The 19,164-nt window shown below is 53.8% G+C and overlaps 3 protein-coding genes; all 3 read right to left on the bottom strand.

Annotated features, from left to right (window-relative positions):
• Positions 1–2,253: 2,253 nt before the first annotated feature.
• Positions 2,254–5,230, bottom strand: CHC_T00005858001 (hypothetical protein). XM_005717489.1 is given in 2 exon segments: positions 2,254–2,482; positions 2,483–5,230. 1 exon segment carries the CDS (start codon positions 5,228–5,230, stop codon positions 2,483–2,485), a length of 2,748 nt encoding a protein of 915 aa, XP_005717546.1. The 3' UTR covers positions 2,254–2,482.
• A 2,580-nt stretch (positions 5,231–7,810) lies between these two features.
• On the bottom strand, positions 7,811–8,824 carry CHC_T00005857001 (hypothetical protein). XM_005717488.1 is given in 2 exon segments: positions 7,811–8,455; positions 8,456–8,824. 1 exon segment carries the CDS (start codon positions 8,822–8,824, stop codon positions 8,456–8,458), a length of 369 nt encoding a protein of 122 aa, XP_005717545.1. The 3' UTR covers positions 7,811–8,455.
• Positions 8,825–11,232: 2,408 nt separating this feature from the next.
• On the bottom strand, positions 11,233–15,579 carry CHC_T00005856001 (hypothetical protein). The gene is made up of 8 exons (XM_005717487.1): positions 15,269–15,579; positions 13,870–15,151; positions 13,681–13,830; positions 13,344–13,596; positions 12,844–13,295; positions 12,701–12,740; positions 11,954–12,506; positions 11,233–11,767 (listed from the first exon to the last, which is right to left on the bottom strand). Exons 1-8 carry the CDS (start codon positions 15,577–15,579, stop codon positions 11,233–11,235), a joined length of 3,576 nt encoding a protein of 1,191 aa, XP_005717544.1.
• Between the last annotated feature and the right edge of the window lie 3,585 nt (positions 15,580–19,164).

The following is a 19,164-nucleotide window of genomic DNA, read 5'->3' as shown; positions in this document are numbered from 1 at the left end:
CAATGTACGGATGGCGAAACCCCCCGAGTGTCGCGAGTCATTTAAGCTGTAAAAAGCCGTGACGATTTATGGTGCGGCGTGTATGATGGCAACAGCGTGGGACCTCGTGCCGACAAAGGTGGTTATTAATGGTTGGCTGAGTTGTGACACACTGGCTCCTTATCAAGACAGAGACCTCCGTGCAGCTTTATTATCTCCCACAGATTGTGGGAAGAGTGCCAAGCTGCCACAGAGTGGAACACCGTTACAAATACAGAACAAAATAGCTGAGCATCGGTCACGGGAAGCAAAACGTCAGGGCGCTGACTATCTTAAATATCTTGAGAACACTACTGTACAAATTGATGTTGACTGTACAAACCATACAATAACGCAACCTGAATGGCGCGATGGTGTTATGGAGCACTTGGCAGATGATCTCAGGGGACTCGAGAATTGCTCCGTTATTGATAATTTAGATGTTTCTGAACTCAGTTCTTTTTTTAATGCAGAACAAGAGGAGGATACAAGCCATCCGAGTGAGGGTAACCATTCCCGACCAAATTGCCAAAATGTCCGTTTCCTCAGCACTGAATCGACCTTTTTAATTGAAAAAACTGCTGAACTTGCTCATTCGAAGCCATTCAAAAGCCATCTACCATCTAAACACCGCAACTCGCGTAGTTTAGGCCACCGCTTTCCAGCTCAACAATCAGCGGCAAGACACGCTTCCATTCAACAACCTTCAAAAACGCAGTCATTTTACGAGTAGTGCATAATTGCCGATTACTGGTTATCATAACATTACGCGCCGTGGCCATGCATTCTCAACCAAAGCAGTACATGAGCGAGCATGTCTACAGTATCTCATTGGGGTGCTGCTCCCTTTTCAAATCCGAGACGAGTCCTCAAGCGTCTCTCACCTCTACTCTGTGCTAGACATTCCTCCTGCAAACGCCTGACCGGTGCGAGAGAAGCCAATTGACGACGGTCAGCAGCACTGTCTTGAGAGGAATGGAGCAGAATACATGCCGGAAGACTGCGTGTTGGAGTTTGGGGATATCAGGTGATTCCATCGTTGCGACGATGGAACCTGTATGGGACGCTGTGAGCCCCGTCGGTTGTTTTCAAGGGTGGGTGTGTAGTGGCATTTTATAGTCGATGTGATGAAAGTTGAGGCTCTTGGGAATGTTTTGGCGCCCAAACCACAAGGCATTCGTGTTTGCTTTTCGATACAGTATACATGCACTTCGTAAACTAACTTTACCGCGAAAGCGTCGGTAGGAGGTACTACGCACCGAAATTTTCACGAAAGTTTACATTGGCAATTAAGGAGGCATTGGTAAGAGCAACCCCACCGCGCACATCTATTTGATCAATAGAATTTCTGCTCACGATTTTCAACCCCACCGCGCAATTCTATCGCTTTCCGAAATCGAATAGAACCATTTCGGAATCTATCCGGGCGCCGATAGATCCCAAAAACGTTCTATCCGATGAATAGATTCCCCGATAGAATGACACGTGCCAAGCGTGTCAACCAAATTCCAGCCAAATGTGCCTCCTACTTGCGAGAAGGCGAGCCGAAACTCCTCGGCAGGCGTGTCGCGCGCTTCATTCAGGCATGCAAATCAGCCTTTCATGTCCTCTAGCAGCGTGGGAGAGGCACATCATCAACAACCACCTGTCACAGTATACTACGAATAGCGAAGCGCGCGAACTCGATCATACCGTCCCAACCGAGAACCTCCGCGCTGCTTCGTCGCTGCAGCATGCACTTCGGCGACGCGTGACCCGTGCATGCTCGCGACAATGATTTCATCATCCCCATGGCTGTCGTCTGTGTACTGAAGGACGGTTCTGAGGACTTCTATCGGGTTCATTGGCGATGATGCCGTGTGGGAGCGCGTAGTTGGACAGTACCGGAGGGAGGGCGCGCGGCGAACAGGGACAGAGGGCACAGGCTGCGGAAGACAGACATGCAGCCGTGCGGGATTCACGGCGAGGGGTGGGCGTCTCGATGAACGATCGCCTCTTCGCAGACGATGTGTGACGTCTCGCCGCTGTCCGCACGAGCATTCAACGATAGAGTTGCAAATATGCGTTGGGGTTGACGCGAATAGAATCCACACGAATAGATTGACGATTCGCCACAAAAATCTATTCGTGCAACCGGCGAATAGTCAGCGTACACGTTTCATTTCTATCCGGCAATAGAATCGACGCGGTGGGGTTGCTCTAATTAGGTCGGGAACGGTTACACATTTTATGTCATTTGCATGCCAGATCACAAAATACGACACACATACTGTACTAAGGGAATTTGTGTGTACAAAATTTATTTAGTGTCAAACCCATGAAGTATGGTCCCAAAAATGGCCACCGAAGTAGTGTGAGTGAGACCAATTACGGTCCCTGGGTGTACATATATTCGTAACTTCAAAATGCAAAAAGCGAGCCGTGCTGCGACAGGGAGACCTACTGTACATGTCATCGAAAACGCTCAAGATCTTCCGCGGGGTCCTGTATCATGGCCACTCGCAGAACCGCCTGGAGAACCAAAGGCCTGTCGAGCAGACGCGCGCAGCTGATCTGCAAGCCGTGAGTCGATTTCCAGGGATGCAGCTCCACTGTCCAACGCGCGGGCAATGGAGTCTCCATACACTGCTCTTTCGGCCAAGTGTCTGCCACGAACAATGTTCGCCAGCACACCATCGTCGCCATGCAGCAAAAGCAACCCAAGCTCCCGCATTGCACCCACGTGTCCAAGGCGAACCGCTCTCTCGTAAACATCGGCGATTTGTGCAGGAGATATCCGCAAGTTGTTTTTCTCGCTCAGCAAGAGGTCAGCCAGCAACTTTGCTGCGACGCCTTGTCCCGCAACTAAGGCACGCTGGTACATAGCCGCCGCAAACGGGGGATCACGGTTGTGAAATCTTCGGCCTAGCTCCAAGATAGACTTGCTGTCACAGCTCGCAAGTATCGCCGTCTCGTAGAGAACAGTCGCTGCGTGTTCATCTGGTTTCGATTCTCCCCATGTCGAAAGATGGTCGGCTAGATTACGCATCATCTCAGCTGTTGGCCTCGCCTGAACGAGCTTCTGATGCATGCACACCAACTTTGAAAGCCGTGTGAGCTCCGCCTCGGAATCTCCTTTCCACCTTCGGACTTTTTTGTTCTCGATCGATACAACTTCATGTCTTCCCGCTATGTCTCGCCAGAGGAGTTCGACCGCAGCAAGGGCACGATCTATATCCACAGGTATATCCGGCATGAACGTTTTATCGGTTAATGTTTTGACTAGGAGACGAGCTGTCATTATGTTCCGACCAAGAATGAGTGCGCGCTCCATTAGCAAAAGGGCTTTCGTGTAGTTCTTCTGGAATCCCTTTGTTCCCGTAAGAACCCATTTGGCCAAAATGTGCATCGCATGGGGGTCCTGCAGACTCGCCTTCGCTAAAATTGAGGCTGGCAGCGGTGGATCAAAGTTAAATTCCATCCTGAATGATTGTCCGTCACTTGATGACGACGCACTTGGAACAAGATCGACAAGCTGAGACTCAGCTACGTCATCGTCCTCATCCTGAGGCTTCCCCGGGCCGTCGTCTAGCAGGTTAGTGTCCAGAGTTAACAATGCATCCAAATGTATGGAAGCGTCTGTAAGTGCGGACATACTGGCTCGCTGATACGTATCACTTATTTCTTGAGGTGTGCCTTTATCTTGCGGTTGCACTTCAGATTCTGCTGTTGTGCTCTCCGAGAACCCATCTGTCGGTGAGTATGTATCAGTTGGCATGCTATCTCCAAGAATAATGAGGGATGAATGTTTCAACTCAAACAACGTGAGCCCAGCCCGGAACGGCATCCACCCACCCCAAACCAATTGTCGCCGAAAAACTGGGACGGGCCTGTCTCCGTCGTCTTCAGCAGTAATTATTTTCTGAATACCACGCGAAATGCTTTCGGTCGTGCGTCGCACCTGCAATTCCTTCATTGAATGAGCTTTCTGCCACGAACGCTTGCCAAGTAAACGACCAGCAAACGCATCACGCCAATCCTGCCATAGAAACCCAGTTGTAGGAGAAAGTGTTGCCATAGCTGCACCAGTTTCACATTCTCGAATCTTGGCTATCATTAGTGAATTCGCGCAGTCGACAACCAGTCGAATGCGAAGGTGTTGGGGGGCAGCCGTAGGCCAGATCTCGAAGACTAAATTTGCAGTTCGTGACTTATCGATTGCGCGTATAGAGTTGTGATTTAACAAGTGAATGCTTGGAAATCCCAATATGCACAGCATCATTGTCTCTATGACTTCTGCTTGTGCCTTTGCTGGTCCGCGAAAACGATCATTCAGTTGCTTGTTCTGCCAGCTCCATTGCACGCCATTTTGGCACTCCCACAGTAAGCGTTCTCTAAGTGTCGAATCGAAGGGAGTGGTAATTTGGCCAAAGAAGGCTCTACCTAAACTCCTCATCAATTGTTCAGAGATCGCAAACGAAACCGCTTCTTCGGGAATAACAGGAGACCAAGCTGAGTTGTCCTCGGTTCTACTCAAGGTTTCTGCAATTCCGGACCGAACACTTTCGGTTACACAGCCCATGAAAGTCAAACCGACCTCGAGATGACTATGTTGCGGATTCGGATTAGCAAGTTGGAAGCGCAGTCGCCTGAGCTCAAGCTTCTTGTGAAATGTCAAGATCGAGTCGCTCCTTGTAGAGCTCCGGTCATCATCTGTGTTTGCTTGAGATTCGTTTTCAACAGCTTGGTTGGCTTGTGACTCAAGTCCACTTAACCTCGACGGAGTCCTGCGATGAGCTGTTTCAAATGAAATACGCTTAGCTTCTTGGTCTTTTGAATCCTCGAGAAGGTTCACGATCTGTCGTCCGACAGCGAGGGCTATCCAGTTGTCAATGCGGGCACTGACCTGCAGTACGCTTCGATTGTCCCATAGATGTCTTCCATAGCCCTTGGTAGCAAAAGGAAACCCGCATCTATCAGTTGTCGCTTGGCAGTGGAACCCAAGCTGATCCTGAAGCAACCTAACTGGCGTGTCAGTCGGACCCAAGGAGGGAGGAGCTTTTTCTTGCAAGGCACGATGTTCTGGTTGATTAGGTAAAGAAGGAGGTTGCTGACGTTCGTCCGGGACGCACCCCCTCCATTTCTTGACATTTAAAAACACGACGAACCACTTGATATGTTCTGTTGTAACATTCTCGACTTCTTCAAAATACCGAGTTGGGAGTGTTTCCATCGCCTCTTTCAAAAGCGGTCTGTACAACCCAGAGGAGGGTAAGGGCTGATCCGGTTTATCAAGAAGCGGAAAGTTGTACGGCAGTCCCTCCCCACTCAAGAAGCATTCCTTGAGCACAAAATCCCTATCAAAGAGTTGGTCATCAAGCGAAGAGGTGACTTTACTCCAGTTTCCGGGATCAAGGAAACACGTTGCGCCGAAATTGCCTTGAGACGTCGAGGCTGACTGAGCATTCGGCAGTGCAGCGTGGCAGTCAGTTTCCATGCGCAAAACAGCCGTGGCCCAGACTCTCGCCGCAAGCCGGGCACGTCGCTCGGTCCATGAGTCCTCATTGAAGTGCCTGGTGCGGCAGTCGGAGAGCCACTTGCGGCCGAAATGAGCAAGATATAGGACGATCCAACGCACGAGGGTACTTTTCCTGCGCAGGGGGTGCAGCCGCCAGGAAGAGGCCGCCAGCTTGAAGGGCGAGTAACTGTTGATAAACTCGTTGTCAATAATGGAGCTATTGACATGCATGCGATTGACGGCCCAGCAGATACGCGACAGGCGCTGCTGATCAGAACATGCGTCCACGTGGTGACTCTGAGAATCAAGTGATGGACATGTCCTGGCGTTGATGTCATGTGTCACACACACCTTGGTGCTGACGCGATGTCGCAAACCCGCCTCGAGAGACTTTGGATCGAGAGTTGGGAGGTCTTGTTCCTTTGGTCGGGACGTTGCGGGCTGGTGCTTTCTACCATGAGAGGACGGACGTTTCAACTTGGTGTTGGTGTTGGAACGATTCTTGAGCATGGTGGAAAGAGCAGAGGAGCCCTTTTTCTGCAGCAGCGAGCGCCAGGTCTTTGTGTCGTCCTTGTGCGGCACGGTGACGGGGTCTTGGTGGGCACCTCGGGAAAGATGGCAAGGGTAGGAGGCGGACTCCATGGTGAGTGCGACGTTGATGGCCCACTTTCGGAAGCAATGCAACTGGTACAAGCCCCAGAGGGTGCGAAGGAAGTGGTAGAGGCTGAAGGCGACTGCCGTAATGGCAGCAAACATCTCCTTGTAGTCGGGCTCGTCGAGGGCGGCTTGGAGATAGACATAGACGAGAAGGTACGGCAACGGAAGCAGGATGGCGATGAGGTGCAAAAGGCCATTGCAGAAGGTGCGGCGGATGGTCTGCCAGCGATCGGAGATGAAGTCGTGCAGGTACAGAAAGGCCCAGGGAAGGAGGATGGCGATGTAGACGGTAGAGACGATCTTCAGTGAGTTGCCGGCCTCCTCCATGGTTCACGTCATGAAGGCAGAGGAAGGGCGGAAGAATGCGACATGCAACAGGGGCTAGGTAGAGGTACGAGATAGGTACGCACGTCGAGCGAGGGAGAGGCGGAAGGTAGCTGGGCTCGACAAAACGGGGATGGGACGGGGGGGCGCACGAGCGAGAGATCAAAAGGAGCACCAAGGCGCGTGTTGTGCTTCGCTGTCGAGTCCGGAAGGCGGGCAATTTGGGGAGGGAGTCGATACCCTGGTGGCGGCACGCCAGGCGATCGAGGGGTTGATTTGTACCAACCAGCGACCAGTCCCGGACAGGGATGGCGGCGCAGCAGCGTTGGCACTGGTCGCAGTTTGGGCTAGCATGGGCTGTTGGGGTGTTGAGCCGTCAGGAAGGGGGAGGCACGTGACGCCCGCTGGACGTCGAAAGGGTAGCCTTGTGGGCAGGCAGTCCTTCGTTAAAGGAGTCAGGGGGTCATGCTGTACAGGTTTCCTTTCGTAGGGCATGTGCTGAACCCTTGGTACAGTACACATGCAGTCCTGTACGTACAGTGCCGCGACGGTGAGTTGTTAGGCAGCGAATGAAGAGATGGAGGTGCAAGATGAAACCCTACTCATGGGTTTTACATCGTTCAGCAGCATAATCTGCGACGTGGCACAAAAAATTTCGACAACAATTTCTCTTCAAAACATTGTTGCGGTTTAGAAGCGGCCCTGCGACAAGCTCATGACGTCGACGTGAACCCTTCCCACTTACAGTAGCCTGTGCCACCAATCAGCGACAGTGCTGCACAGCACCTACTCATGCTGTGAACAGCAGCAATGCTCTTTTTCAAGAATTTCGCCACACACAGACGCCACACACAGACGCCACACACAGATGCCACACACAGATGCCACACACGGACGCCACACACAGATGCCGCACACGGACGCCAGTCACTCAGGGCCGTTCCTAACGAAGAGTTCGGTGAGCGTCTGTCTGCCCATGGCTGCCCACGACCCTTTTGGCGAAAAAAAAATAGAAATCGCTTTTCAGCTACACGTGTACTGCAGCCATATTCTTCGTCTCCTCACATACTAACGGTTCCAAGCCCATTCCAAGCATCGCCTCTTATGAACACGAAATGTTGATGAACTGAGTCTTTCATGAACGCACTTCATCTGCGTTGTACGAAAACTCGGTGATGTGGTTGTACTTGCAATTACTCCGATAATCGAAAAATAAGCCGTGAAGGGTACATTCAAGGGACGAGATTCGGAAGTTCATAAACTATTTGCATGCCGCTTGCCTTCACGAAATATCGCGTATCGGCATCGAAGCTGTTAGAATCACATATTTAATTCAACTTTTCACACCCATGCGGAAAAATACGAGCAATTATCAATTGATGCTCCTTGCCGAGAAAGCAAATTCGTCACAAATTATTCTTCTCGCAACAGCTCCATTATATATACTCGCACATACCTAAGCAATCCGCCTGATGCGGAACGTGCCGACAACCCGGCCCTCGAACCGGTCCGTCGCATCCTCCACAAGCGGCGCAATGTTCTTCTGAGGCCGAGTCGGCTTGTCTAAGCTCAAGTCCAGCGGAGGCGTGAACTCGCGCCCGTCATCCACCCCAGTGTCGTATGCAATCAGCGTTCCCCTATCCGAACGCATGAACCGGTTCTTCTCCGTGTCGAACAGGTTCCTGTTGTTGATCTGCACGATCCAGTCCGGCGACGGAGCGATCATGCCGATCACGGTGAGGAACGGATGACGGCAGTTCACTCTGACGAAGAGCGAGGTGGAGTTCCCGGGAAGCGTCGGTGCTCCGGCGTCCACGACTGAAAGCACACCTCGCCCGGCAGTGCGGAGTCGCTCGGCACGGCGGATGTAGCGCGTATTGTCACCGGTCTCGGCGAGGATCTCGGTGGGCTTGTTGGCGAAACCACGGATAGTGAAGAGTGAGACGCGGTTGGAGTGAGTCACGCCGGCGAGTGGCGAGAACACGAGACCGGTGTCTGGTATGAGACCACGGAAGTTGCCGGGGGTAAGGCGGTTGTGAAAAGTGACCCTGTACCTGGCGGAGCCTCGGCACTTCGGGAACGGGTTAGAAGCTGCGGTAGAAAGAGCGAAGAGTGAGAGGAAAACGACGGCAATAGGTAGACGGAAAGCCATGCTTTACAAGGTGCTTGTGCTTCAGAGGGCCGAGACGTATGGACAGAGGGGTAGCTATGAGTTTGACGGGCGTGAGGTATGGTTCGGGAGGTAGAGCGGGCTTTATATAGCAAACCAAGGCCGCGTGCGCCCCTTCTGAACCCTGCATTGTCGCGGCATCGAGCGATCCCTGTCATATGTCTTCCGTAACGCGGCTGCGGGGCTAAAACGTATAGTAACTGGACTCCACTACCAGCAGGGTCCAATGGTATCGTGGGCACCTCGCCGTGGTCGAAAAGGTTTGCTTCTCTACTAGGAGGGAGAAATGCCTGAGGTGGTGGTCCTCGGACCAGCAATTTCGACGCTTCTTTTTTTGAATTTCTTCAAATGTGTGCAGAAGCAAGACGATATGGGCACAGGATCTCCCTAGCTGTCAAAATTCATGGCAATACCGTAGTTACTATTGCACTGATGAACACTTTAACTTGGAAACAAGGGAGAGGACCAGCTCATGCAAGGGTGGTGTCGCCTAGCCCCATGTCGGCAATCGAATCGCTTTAAAATGTACTCACGTGTGTTCCATGGGGATACTGTACGTACTGTGCAGCACGGTACGTGCACAATATCACGGAATGAACAAATCAATAATACACCCGGTGCTACTGAATGGAGATACAGTCAACCACACTGAGTAGTGCACCCCCATGCAAGGTTCCAACAACATGCAATACTCGCATCTTGCACTAATGAATGGGGTCACACAAAATACTCGTTTACAAGCGTCTGGCGCCTCTCGGAACGACTCTGCTCAGCGTGTGCAGTTAGCAACGCGCGCTTTGCACGGTGCAAATGACGAATCCTCGACACCCGAATTGTTCACCATTTTCTCCACTCCCGTAAAGCAGGCAATTACTTCCTCAAAACCTGAAATAACATACTCATTTGATTCTATCTCTTTGGTTCCATCTGCAATCGTCTTTTCATGCTGTGTTGTGGTTGTGTCGGTGCCCTTGCGTGTCACTGGAGTAAGACGGAGAGGATCTGTGGGGTATGTTGGAAAGGTTGATCCGTTTACTGTTGGGCATCTTCTTCGGCCGCGTCCCCGTCTTGGACAGGTGTCTAACAGCAATGCAAGGTATGATAACCTGTGTTCACCGAGAAACCCCTGCATTACTCACTCGTGGAATTACTCAATTCGGCACTATTGCGCGAGTCCTATCTGTATTGTAAACCCGAAACAGAACACATCGCTTTTGCAAGAACCTGGCAATGGGTCTCCAGAAAGAACTCTCCTGCAACATACGTGTGGGTTGTCCACCGGCCTTGAGTGCGGATATTCCGCCGAGTGCTGATATGATGCCCGAGGCTTGCCGAGGGCAACTTATATCATACACGAGGCGGAATATTCGCACGAGGGCGTGGTGGACAACGTGCTTGTCAACAGGGAGTGCGACAGCAATAAAGCATCAAAAAACTGCCTGGCACGGAATGCACTACATTCCATGCGAAGCAGTGCATTCAGTGCAGTGCAATATCTCCATATTGCACCCGACCCGGTGCAATACAGCGATATTGCACCGGGCGGAGTGCATATCAGTCATATCACGGCGCATCCATATCGCACGCCCGGTTGACAAATCACGGATTACAGTCCCAAGGCCAATTGCTAGTTTCTCTTCCGGATTATGGGTCTGTTGTTGGTGGCTCGTGTTCTAAATCAAGAGAAATCCAGCTGTAGCAAGGGGGAGGTGCATTTTGTGCATACAAAGGGGAATTCAGAGTCTTTTGTAAAGAGTTTGAAAGGGTTTGAGGGATATACTCTAGAGACCCGGCAAAAGCGGGCCTCCAGAGCGCTGGCACGCAACAAAACGAAATTAGTGTTGCATATACTGTACTTCTTTCTCGTGAAATGCCATCTACAACAGGATGAATGCAGTTCCATTTTTGGACAGGGAAGCAGATTCCAGTCATGTCGATCCTGTAAAGGTTGAAACTGATTATATGCATGAAGAAACAACCACTGATATCAAAACAAGCGTATATAAAATGATTGTTTTGGAATAGGCAGCTTTAGATTTGGAAGAAGGAGACTTTCGAGGCACCGAATAGTGTCTCCCAAAACATTTCTATGTTGCATTACTGTGCAGTGAAAGTATTGAGAGAAAGCTCAGCGCAGCTCTTGGCGGGGAGAGGAGCTCCCAACATAGACATTGTTGCAGAGAACCCAGAAAGAGAAAACACAGGTACAGTATTGTACTCGGTACGTAGCGATGTGCCAGCTGAAGAACGTGTGGAATCGGACTAGCGTGGATGACAGTGACGTCACCCCCTCTTCTTCGGTCCTAATCCGCAAATGCTTTTTAAAGCACTCTCGTTATCCTGCCCTGTACGTTTAAAAACGTACAGGGCAGGATAACGAGAGTGTGGAAGTTTCAATCTTGGTCTCGTGCACACAGATGCTGAACTTTTCCATGTCTTCAGTACAAAAAACAAGTGGGCTCCGTGCGCGCTTCGCGCGCCGAGCCAAGAAAGCGTGGAGGAACACTATTTGGGAAGGGTGGCAATGAAAAGATGTAAAGACAATGGCGTTTACTTTTTTTAGTAACTACTGAAGGACCTCGGGGTACACTATGTTTCGCGTTGTTTCATTGGACTCTCGAGTGAGGACAGTGACGTTCCCTGGGTGAGTAGTCCTTGATAGTGCGACGTAGAGTTGACCGTGCGAGAAGCAGTGATCTCGTAAGTCGAGACCAATGCGGCCACCGAAGGATTGGCCTTGCGCTTTGTTTGTTGTAAGGGCGAAGCACGTGCGAATGGGGAACTGCGTTCGGGTGAAGCCAGGGATGGGAAAGTTGTCGTCTCCTGGTCCGCAGGGCATTCGAAGAAGACACAGTCTGTTGCCTTGGTGTGATCCGGTGGTAACGCGTAGAAAGAGCAGGTTGTTGGTCATGTTCTCGATGACATATCGCGCGCCGTTGACGTGACCGGTAGCGGGATCGATATTGCGCAGAAGCATGACGATGAGGCCCTTCTTGAGCTTGAGCTTGTGGTGTGGTAGAGCAGATCCGTCGGTCAAGGTGTTGAGCATTTCTGTGGGATAGATTAGCGCGTTGGTGTCTTCGTTCTCGACCTTGTCTGCGCTCAAGTACGTTCGACACGGTCCCGGAATCATGTTGCCGATGACCTCGTTGACTTCCTCGAGCGGCCTGTTCTTTGTGGTGAGTATAACGCGCTTGGTGAGCCAGGCAAGGTCGGCGTGATTGTCTCGAATCCCTTGGAAGACCTTGAGGCATAAATTGCGGATGGTATGCTCGAACGCAACGGACTGTGGTAGTGAGATCCATTCCGGGCGCTGTTCGCCGTTAATTCTGCCTTCCCCGACGCTGAGGAGGAACTCTGGAAAGTTGAGAGCCTCCACATCTGCTGCAGGGTCCGCTCGGAGAGCAGCAAGGCGCATGTTCTCGGTAAGGCGCAGGAATCGGCACTCTCGATACAGCGGGGAAGCCTTGACGCACGCGCTCACGATTTGACCTCGGGACCCGCCCGGAACGACGGGAAGGATTTGTCTAAAGTCTCCAGCGAGCACGAGGAACTTTCCACCGAAGGGCCGGTCGGTTTGCATCAAGTCGCGAAGGGAGCGATCGACAGTCTCAATGCAATGTCGATGGCACATGACGATCTCGTCCCATATGATGAGATCGACTTGTTGCAGTGTACGGCCAGTGTCGGAGTTTGCGGAGAAGCTGCACGTGCTTTCGGCAGATACAGGAATGGAAACCTTGAACACGGAATGAGCGGTGCGTCCACCGTCGAGCAACACAGCAGCAACAGCAGACGTAGCGACAGCGATGACTTGCTTACGGCGCGTACGAAGGAAGTCTTGAATGGCGCTGAGCACGAATGTTTTGCGTGTTCCGCCAGGAGCATCGAGGAAGAAGAGACTACCACTTCGTGTTGGCATAGAAGGTCCCGCCACGGCGCTTGTGGATCCTTGAAGCAATGCAAAGACGGATACGCCTGGAAGCATGGAGCCCACTATTTCGTCAAAGGCATGGCGTTGATTTGTGTTCAACAGCGGCAACAACGTCTGTAGTCGCTCTTCCCACTGCTGCGCTCTAGCTTCGGGGGTCTCGATCTCGTTTTGCTGTTCCAAAGCGGGAAGGCTGTCATCGGGCAGTAGGAGTCCGAAGTTTGCGAGTGTCCAGTCGGAACGCACGATCTGCAGGGCCTCCTGTACCTCTCCAAGCACGTAAGATGTGGCGTGGTGATCATCGCGAAGCTGCTGTCTTCGAATAGGTTGTCCGCGTGCACGATTGCAAATATCGGTGAGAAACATGTCCAGGTGGTCGTTCCACAGCAACAGAGGGTCCGAAGGCTGGCAGTGTGCCAGAATCGTAGCAAACAGATGAGAAAGAGGAACGAAGCCTGACCGGAATGAATCTCGGATTGCGTGCTTCCACTCGGCATCGTCGGCCAGCAAACCGAGTCGTAAGCAAGCTTGTCGGAAGCTGGTGCCCTGCTCGCCGTCGATATTTCGCAAGTTCTCAAAGGATGTTGCACCTGGCACTTGTGTGAGGAGGAGGCGAAGAAAGTAGCGCTCACCCTCCCTCGGACTGACAGTGTAGATTCGACCGACTACGTTGACACCTGTACCACTGAAATCGCAGGCTTCCTCTTCGCTGCTGGCGTTCCGTCTTCGCAGGGTTGCTCTTGGACTCCATGACTTGGTGTGTGTCTTCCACGTAAAGTACCTTGGAAACTTGTGGTACCGAATATGCCGCGCGCTTGGGTACTTCTCGTTGGCTTTAAACCACTCGGTCAGCTTCGTGCCTGTTGCTGGTCGAAGCGCCGCCTCCTGCTCTTGCCCTTCCTCAAAGTAAACCGTGTGGTGGTTGGGCAGATGCACTGCAAGCTTGACTACTGGAGGATTGCGGTCTACAATGTCAAAGGAGAATAACCTCCATGCGGCCTCCGATGCCGAAACGTATCTGGCATCTTGGAAGTTGGAGATCTCGTCGTAGCGCTCGTTCTCGGCAGTGATTTCCATGGTCACTCGGTCTTGTCCCTTGCACACATACTTGAAGAGGTACTTGATTCCGCCAACGCGTGACACGCAGAGTTCAACATTCAAATGGCAAGCAAATGAACGCAGAAGCACAGGACTGTAGGGAACGACCCAGGAGTTGTCTACCACGACGGGTTGCTGTCGTCGGCCAATACGGGAGGGTCGCTCGATGGAGACGCCACCTGCAGAGGGTGCCCTTCTTCGGTACGTGATGTAGTACTCACTGTCGGACTGGCTGGTTTCGTGTTTGAACGATTTTGGAAACCCTTTCCTGCAGTACCGCTCGCCCATGCACACGGCTGTTGGATTGTGTTCTCCACATGGATTGTGAATCATATGCTTGAGTACGACCTCTTGGAGTTCTGGATCTTGGGCAGACGGGATCTCGGCAGAGATAATGCGGTCGACGTTTTCGGGAGTACGCAGATCATTCTTGGAGACTTCATCTAGGAAAAATACAACGTGAGCGTGGGGAAGACCGCGTTTCTGAAACTCGATGACTCGTACATGGGAAACAACGGTTCCGAATACTTCTTCGTTGATGACCAAGGACATGAGATCTTTCATTTTCAGACGAAACACACGTGCGCACAGATCCGGTCTGTCCTGAGGCGTTTGGTTCGGCAGTAGGGCTCTTGTGATCTCCGGCCAGCTTGGATTGCATGTCATGGTGAGGAAGATGTCCGGGTGGCCAATTTGGTTCGATATAGCAATGATGTCGTGCATCTGCTGCCTCATATAGCGGTCACCTCCAATGTACGTGGAAGGGAGAATGAACAGTCGTCCCGCACGCACGGCATCGGCTTCATCTTCAGCACGACCGGAGTCTCCTAGGCTGTCGCGCAGTGAGGTGTAGTCGGCGGCTCGAAGTTGTGTCTGGTTGTGGCGGAGATAAGAAAGCCTTTCTGCCTCCACTTTGCAGAACTGGTCAACCAAGTATTGCTGAAAGAGTCGTGCTGCGTGCAAGATTGTGCTGAAGTCGCCTGCTCTTTCGAACAAATGCCATCCGTAGTACATCATCGGAGTAATCTTGGTACGTCTGCCGTCTTGAACACTGGAGAATCGAAGCTCTGGATACCATCCATCTCTACCGTTCGGGAACAAAAGCACGTAACTCAATGGATCGTATGCGCGATGACTGACTGAAATCGGATCCAGCACTTCGTTCCCGTTACTGTTCAGAGTCCCTCTCCTGCGCACGACGATATCTCTTCGCCCAATCTCTCCGTCTTCATTTCCAGGGATCAATGCGGCGACTTCAGAAACTTCGGGACCATTGTACCGGCGCACGTGCTCATGACTTGGCCTGCGGTCGGCATGGATGACCATCTGGTACGTGGCAGGACAGTTGTTGTGAGGAGATTGAGCCCATTCTCGCATACACAGAAACGTCTGCACGTAGGGGTTGCATTCGTGCAGCATGTGTGTCAGTTGCGTCATCAGTGCCTCTTCCAGTTGTCTAGAGTTTCCAAGCCTTGTGCGCGTCTGGGTAGCGTAGTCAGTGTCATGAATGTAAACGGAAGCATAGGAAGGCGCCCGCCCTTCGGATGGCATCATGGGACCCATGTAATGGTACATCCCGCCCTGCATCGTCATTGTGGGGTTAAAATTAGAAGGACCGGGACCTCTGTTCACCCATTTGGCGACCACGGATGCCATGGATAGCGCTACATTGTATGCTCGAATGTTCTTACGGAAGCTGCGGGCCCTTGGAGTATCATCGATGAGAAGAGAGCGCAGAAGAGCTGGCGGTTCGGGGAGAAGCGGCAATGACAGCTTCCCCTTCCCACAGCATGTGGAAAAAATGGGCCTTGCGGCAGAGCTGCCCCCGATGCGTTCTTGAACGAAATGCAGAGCTTTGCAGTGTGAACACTCAACACGGATCATGCCGAGATCGCGGTAAGAAGGAGAGGACTCGGGTAGCGGAGGGAAGAGCTGTCGAGAGGCACTTCGAGCCTGGCGGTCGGATCTTTGCCGCGCAGCTATGACAGGGGATATATCCACAGCTCTCGCTTGTCGCATTGCCAAGCGATTCGACTCCTGTCTCGAAGATCTCAGTGGAGTATTTTCCTCGGCTCGGCCTCTTTGCGTTGCAATAAGATTCGATTCTCGCCGCCCCTCACGAATAGGAGTACATTCCTCCGCTCTAGTGCCTCGTGTCGCAATGCGATCCGCTTCGCGCCCCGCATTTCGGAGGGGGGTGGTTTCTCCCGCTCTGCGGGCCCTGGCTCTCTCCCTCAGTCGACGGAGACGCTCCTCGCGCTGCTCAGACGTCTCTGCTGCTCTTCGTGCTGCAGCACGTTCACGGTCGGCTTGACGACGCGCTTCCATCTGAGATTCGGTTTGTTGCCCCGTCCGGATTCTCGCACGGGTTCGACGTGCCTCACGACGTGCTTGAGCGTCAGATTCCGACTCTTGCGCTCTTCTTTCCCTTGCACGCGCGTTTCTTTGCTGCCGTCTTGCTTCTGCCACGTCTTCGCCCGCTGTTCCCGCCATTTATGTTCTGCTTGGCGCGCTAGTGTTATCCCTGCAAGTGCAGCTAGGGTTGACGCAAGTGCGAGGGGTCCGTTGTAGATCGCTATGAGTCGTAGCAAGCAGTTCTCAAAGGTCTAAACGCAACGTCAGCCAGCTAGGTCGTCCGCAAGAACACTTAGCAAAAGAGTAACAATATAGGGCCTTTATTGTCTTGTACTATCCCGTGATTCAAAAGAACCAAAAACGAAATAGAAATAGAAATAGACTAATGGTCCTACTATACACAGGGTACAGTATTAATACTCAGAGTACGACCACCTTGTCTATTTCTACTCCCAGGGAGCCCGGTATTAGAAAGAACCTCTTGCAAGGCTCTTCCCGCCGGGGTCGCTAAGTACGCGCGCTCCATTTTCCCTCAGTGCGGTGGTTAGGTTTCCCAAGCCCTAACGGCAACTACACTGGGTCTTCTTGCAGCCTCTAAAGTTTGACAGAGGCTGCGTTTGATCTTCGTTGTCGACGTTGAAAACAACGTCAGTCCGACGTCCGCAGATTGCTCTGCGGAGGCCGTTGTTCCGAGCCCGATACTACAACACCAATAAATGGTGCGCTATCGGATTACTCTTCCTGCACAGCGGCAGACTACCACGCTTTACTAAAAGCAAAGCGCAATAGCACCTAGGGACTATCCGGATGCCGTCAAGCAATCCGGTAAACTTTTCGCGGGGAATGCCGTATTCAGCCCACTACTAAGCCGGCATAGAATCACGATCGCTGCCTTGCCCAGACTCTGGTCACCACGCTACCAGGGAGCCGTCACGTGGTGAAAATTTGCTGAAGGATGTTGAACTCGAAAGCAGGTACTGTGCTGCTGACGTGCGGCTATGTAAAAAACGTTTCTAATCGTGCGCGCTTTCGCCTCACCGCCACTTGTCACCAGGGGCGGCGCCACGTGTCGCCACTTGTCACCGGCACGCTACTGTAGTGCCGCATTGGTGTAACAGTTCGAAATTCAAAATAAAATTAATTTTACCGCCACGTGTCCCCGTGGCGGCCAGGCCGCCCCGCACGTGGCCACCACTTGTCACCGCGGCGCCGCCCCCGTGCGCCAATGGCAACGCGGGAGCGCAAGGACATACAGACAGACACACAGACACGGATTTTATTAGTTGTGGACAAGTGGGCTCCGTGCGCGCTTCGCGCGCCGAGCCAAATCCCTTCTTTCTCCGCTCCTCGCCCCGCACCTCCCGCTCTGCCGTCCCTTCGTCTCTGGTCCACCATCGTTGCCGGCGTTCCCCGCCCCGCTGCTCCCCCGTCCTCTTCGCTACTGCTCTCGTCCTCTCTCCGGTCTTCGTCGCCCCTTTCCCCCTCGTCCTGCCACGCGTACCGCCCCTCCGTGCTCACTCTGGCTGCAGATCGCGCTGCTCTCGCCACACTCGCCTCAGTCCTGCTCGCTACCCTTGCCCAGGCCGTTGCTCTGGTCGCTACGGTTGGCACTCCCGTCCGCCTCAACCTCCGTACCGGCGATCCCGTGGCCCCCCGCCCACACTGCCCCCTCCTTCTCCCCGCTTCTGCTCTCGACTGTTTCGCCGCCGCCTGCGTTGCCTGGCGCCTACGCCGCGAGGCGCTTCGCTTCCTCAATCCCCGCACTCCCACTTCTGTGCCCCTACCCTTTCGTTATTCTATGGCTCTCACGCTCTAGGCACACGCCCGCGCAATCACACCTCACCCGCCGCCCCGCCCTACTCTAACCGGCCCCTCTACTCGTGCGGCTCGCCCCGCTCCCTCCCGCCCTGCGGCGGCCTTGCCCTCTCCGTCGCCGGCCTCCTCCCCTGCTGCTGCTCTTGCCGCCCCCAAAATAACCGTCGCCTCGCGTGCCCGGGCTTGCACCCCCACCTCGCCTTCCGCTCCACCCATTTCGCCGCCTGTGCACCTTTCGCTCGGCTTCCTGCTCCGACCTTTGCAGTTACTGCTCCGACGTCCCCACCCTTGCTGCTGCTGCCGCTGCCCCTGCTTCGTCGCGTGCGCTCTCAGCGACTCTCCCGCCCTCCGCTCTCCTGGTTCCCCTCCCCTCCTGCCTCCTTTGACCGCCCTACGATCCCTCCTCCCCTTATGATGCGCTTCCCCCATCCCCCGCCTGCCCGCCTCTTCTTGATCAAGCCGATCACAGCCACCTTCCCCTCTGCACGCTGTTTCCGTAGGCCCTCCTTCTCGTCCGTCGCGGTGCCGCTCCCGCACCCACAGTCATCGCAGTTAGTCAATCTTCCCTCTCGTACGCTGCGAACCCCGCGGAAGGAGCGCAGCGCGACCGCCTGGGCGTCAATTCCCGGCCCCCCCTCACCCGCGCGCGTCTTCTTGCGCTGCCGGCTGCGACACCTGCGCGCCTCGCAGCGACGGTCTTCGGCGTTCCTCGCCCCTGCCCCTCGCGCCGGCGCTCGCCGCCACCCCCTTCCCCCCCGGGCGCGGTCCGGCCCCTTCCGCACGCGCTCCGCACCCACTTTTCGGGCCTCGTCAGCGGCCTCTGCCTTCACCCACCGTGCGCTACCCTCGCCACAGCGTGGCCATGCGGAACCCCTCGCCCCCCGCCAGTGACACACCCTTTCCCCTCGCCGCTGCCGCCTCTGAGGTCATGCCGAATTTTTAAATGACCCACGTAATTTCTGCCCATCCCGTAGCCGCCACGTGTCCTTGGTGGCCGCTTGGCCTGCGGCCAAGCCGCCCCGCAGCACCCCGCCACTTGCCACCGCCACGTGGCCGCCACTTGTCACCGCGGCGCCGCCGCCGTGCGCCAATGGCAACGCGGGAGCGCAAGGACATACAGACACACACACAGACACGGATTTTAGCCACGTGTCGCCACTTGTCAGCCGGGGCGGCCTGGCCTGCGGCCAGGCCGCGCCCCGAACGTGGCCGCCACTTGTCCGCCACGTGTCGCCCGTGCGCCAATGGCAACCCGTGCGGGAGCGCACGAACACACATACACAAACACACAGACAGACA

The sequence above is a fragment of the Chondrus crispus genome, genomic scaffold (assembly GCF_000350225.1).
Source record: "Chondrus crispus Stackhouse genomic scaffold, scaffold_32, whole genome shotgun sequence".
Classification (NCBI taxonomy): Eukaryota; Rhodophyta; class Florideophyceae; order Gigartinales; family Gigartinaceae; genus Chondrus; species Chondrus crispus.
Note: the sequence above shows the minus strand (reverse complement) of the source record. Positions and strands in the feature narration are given on the sequence as shown.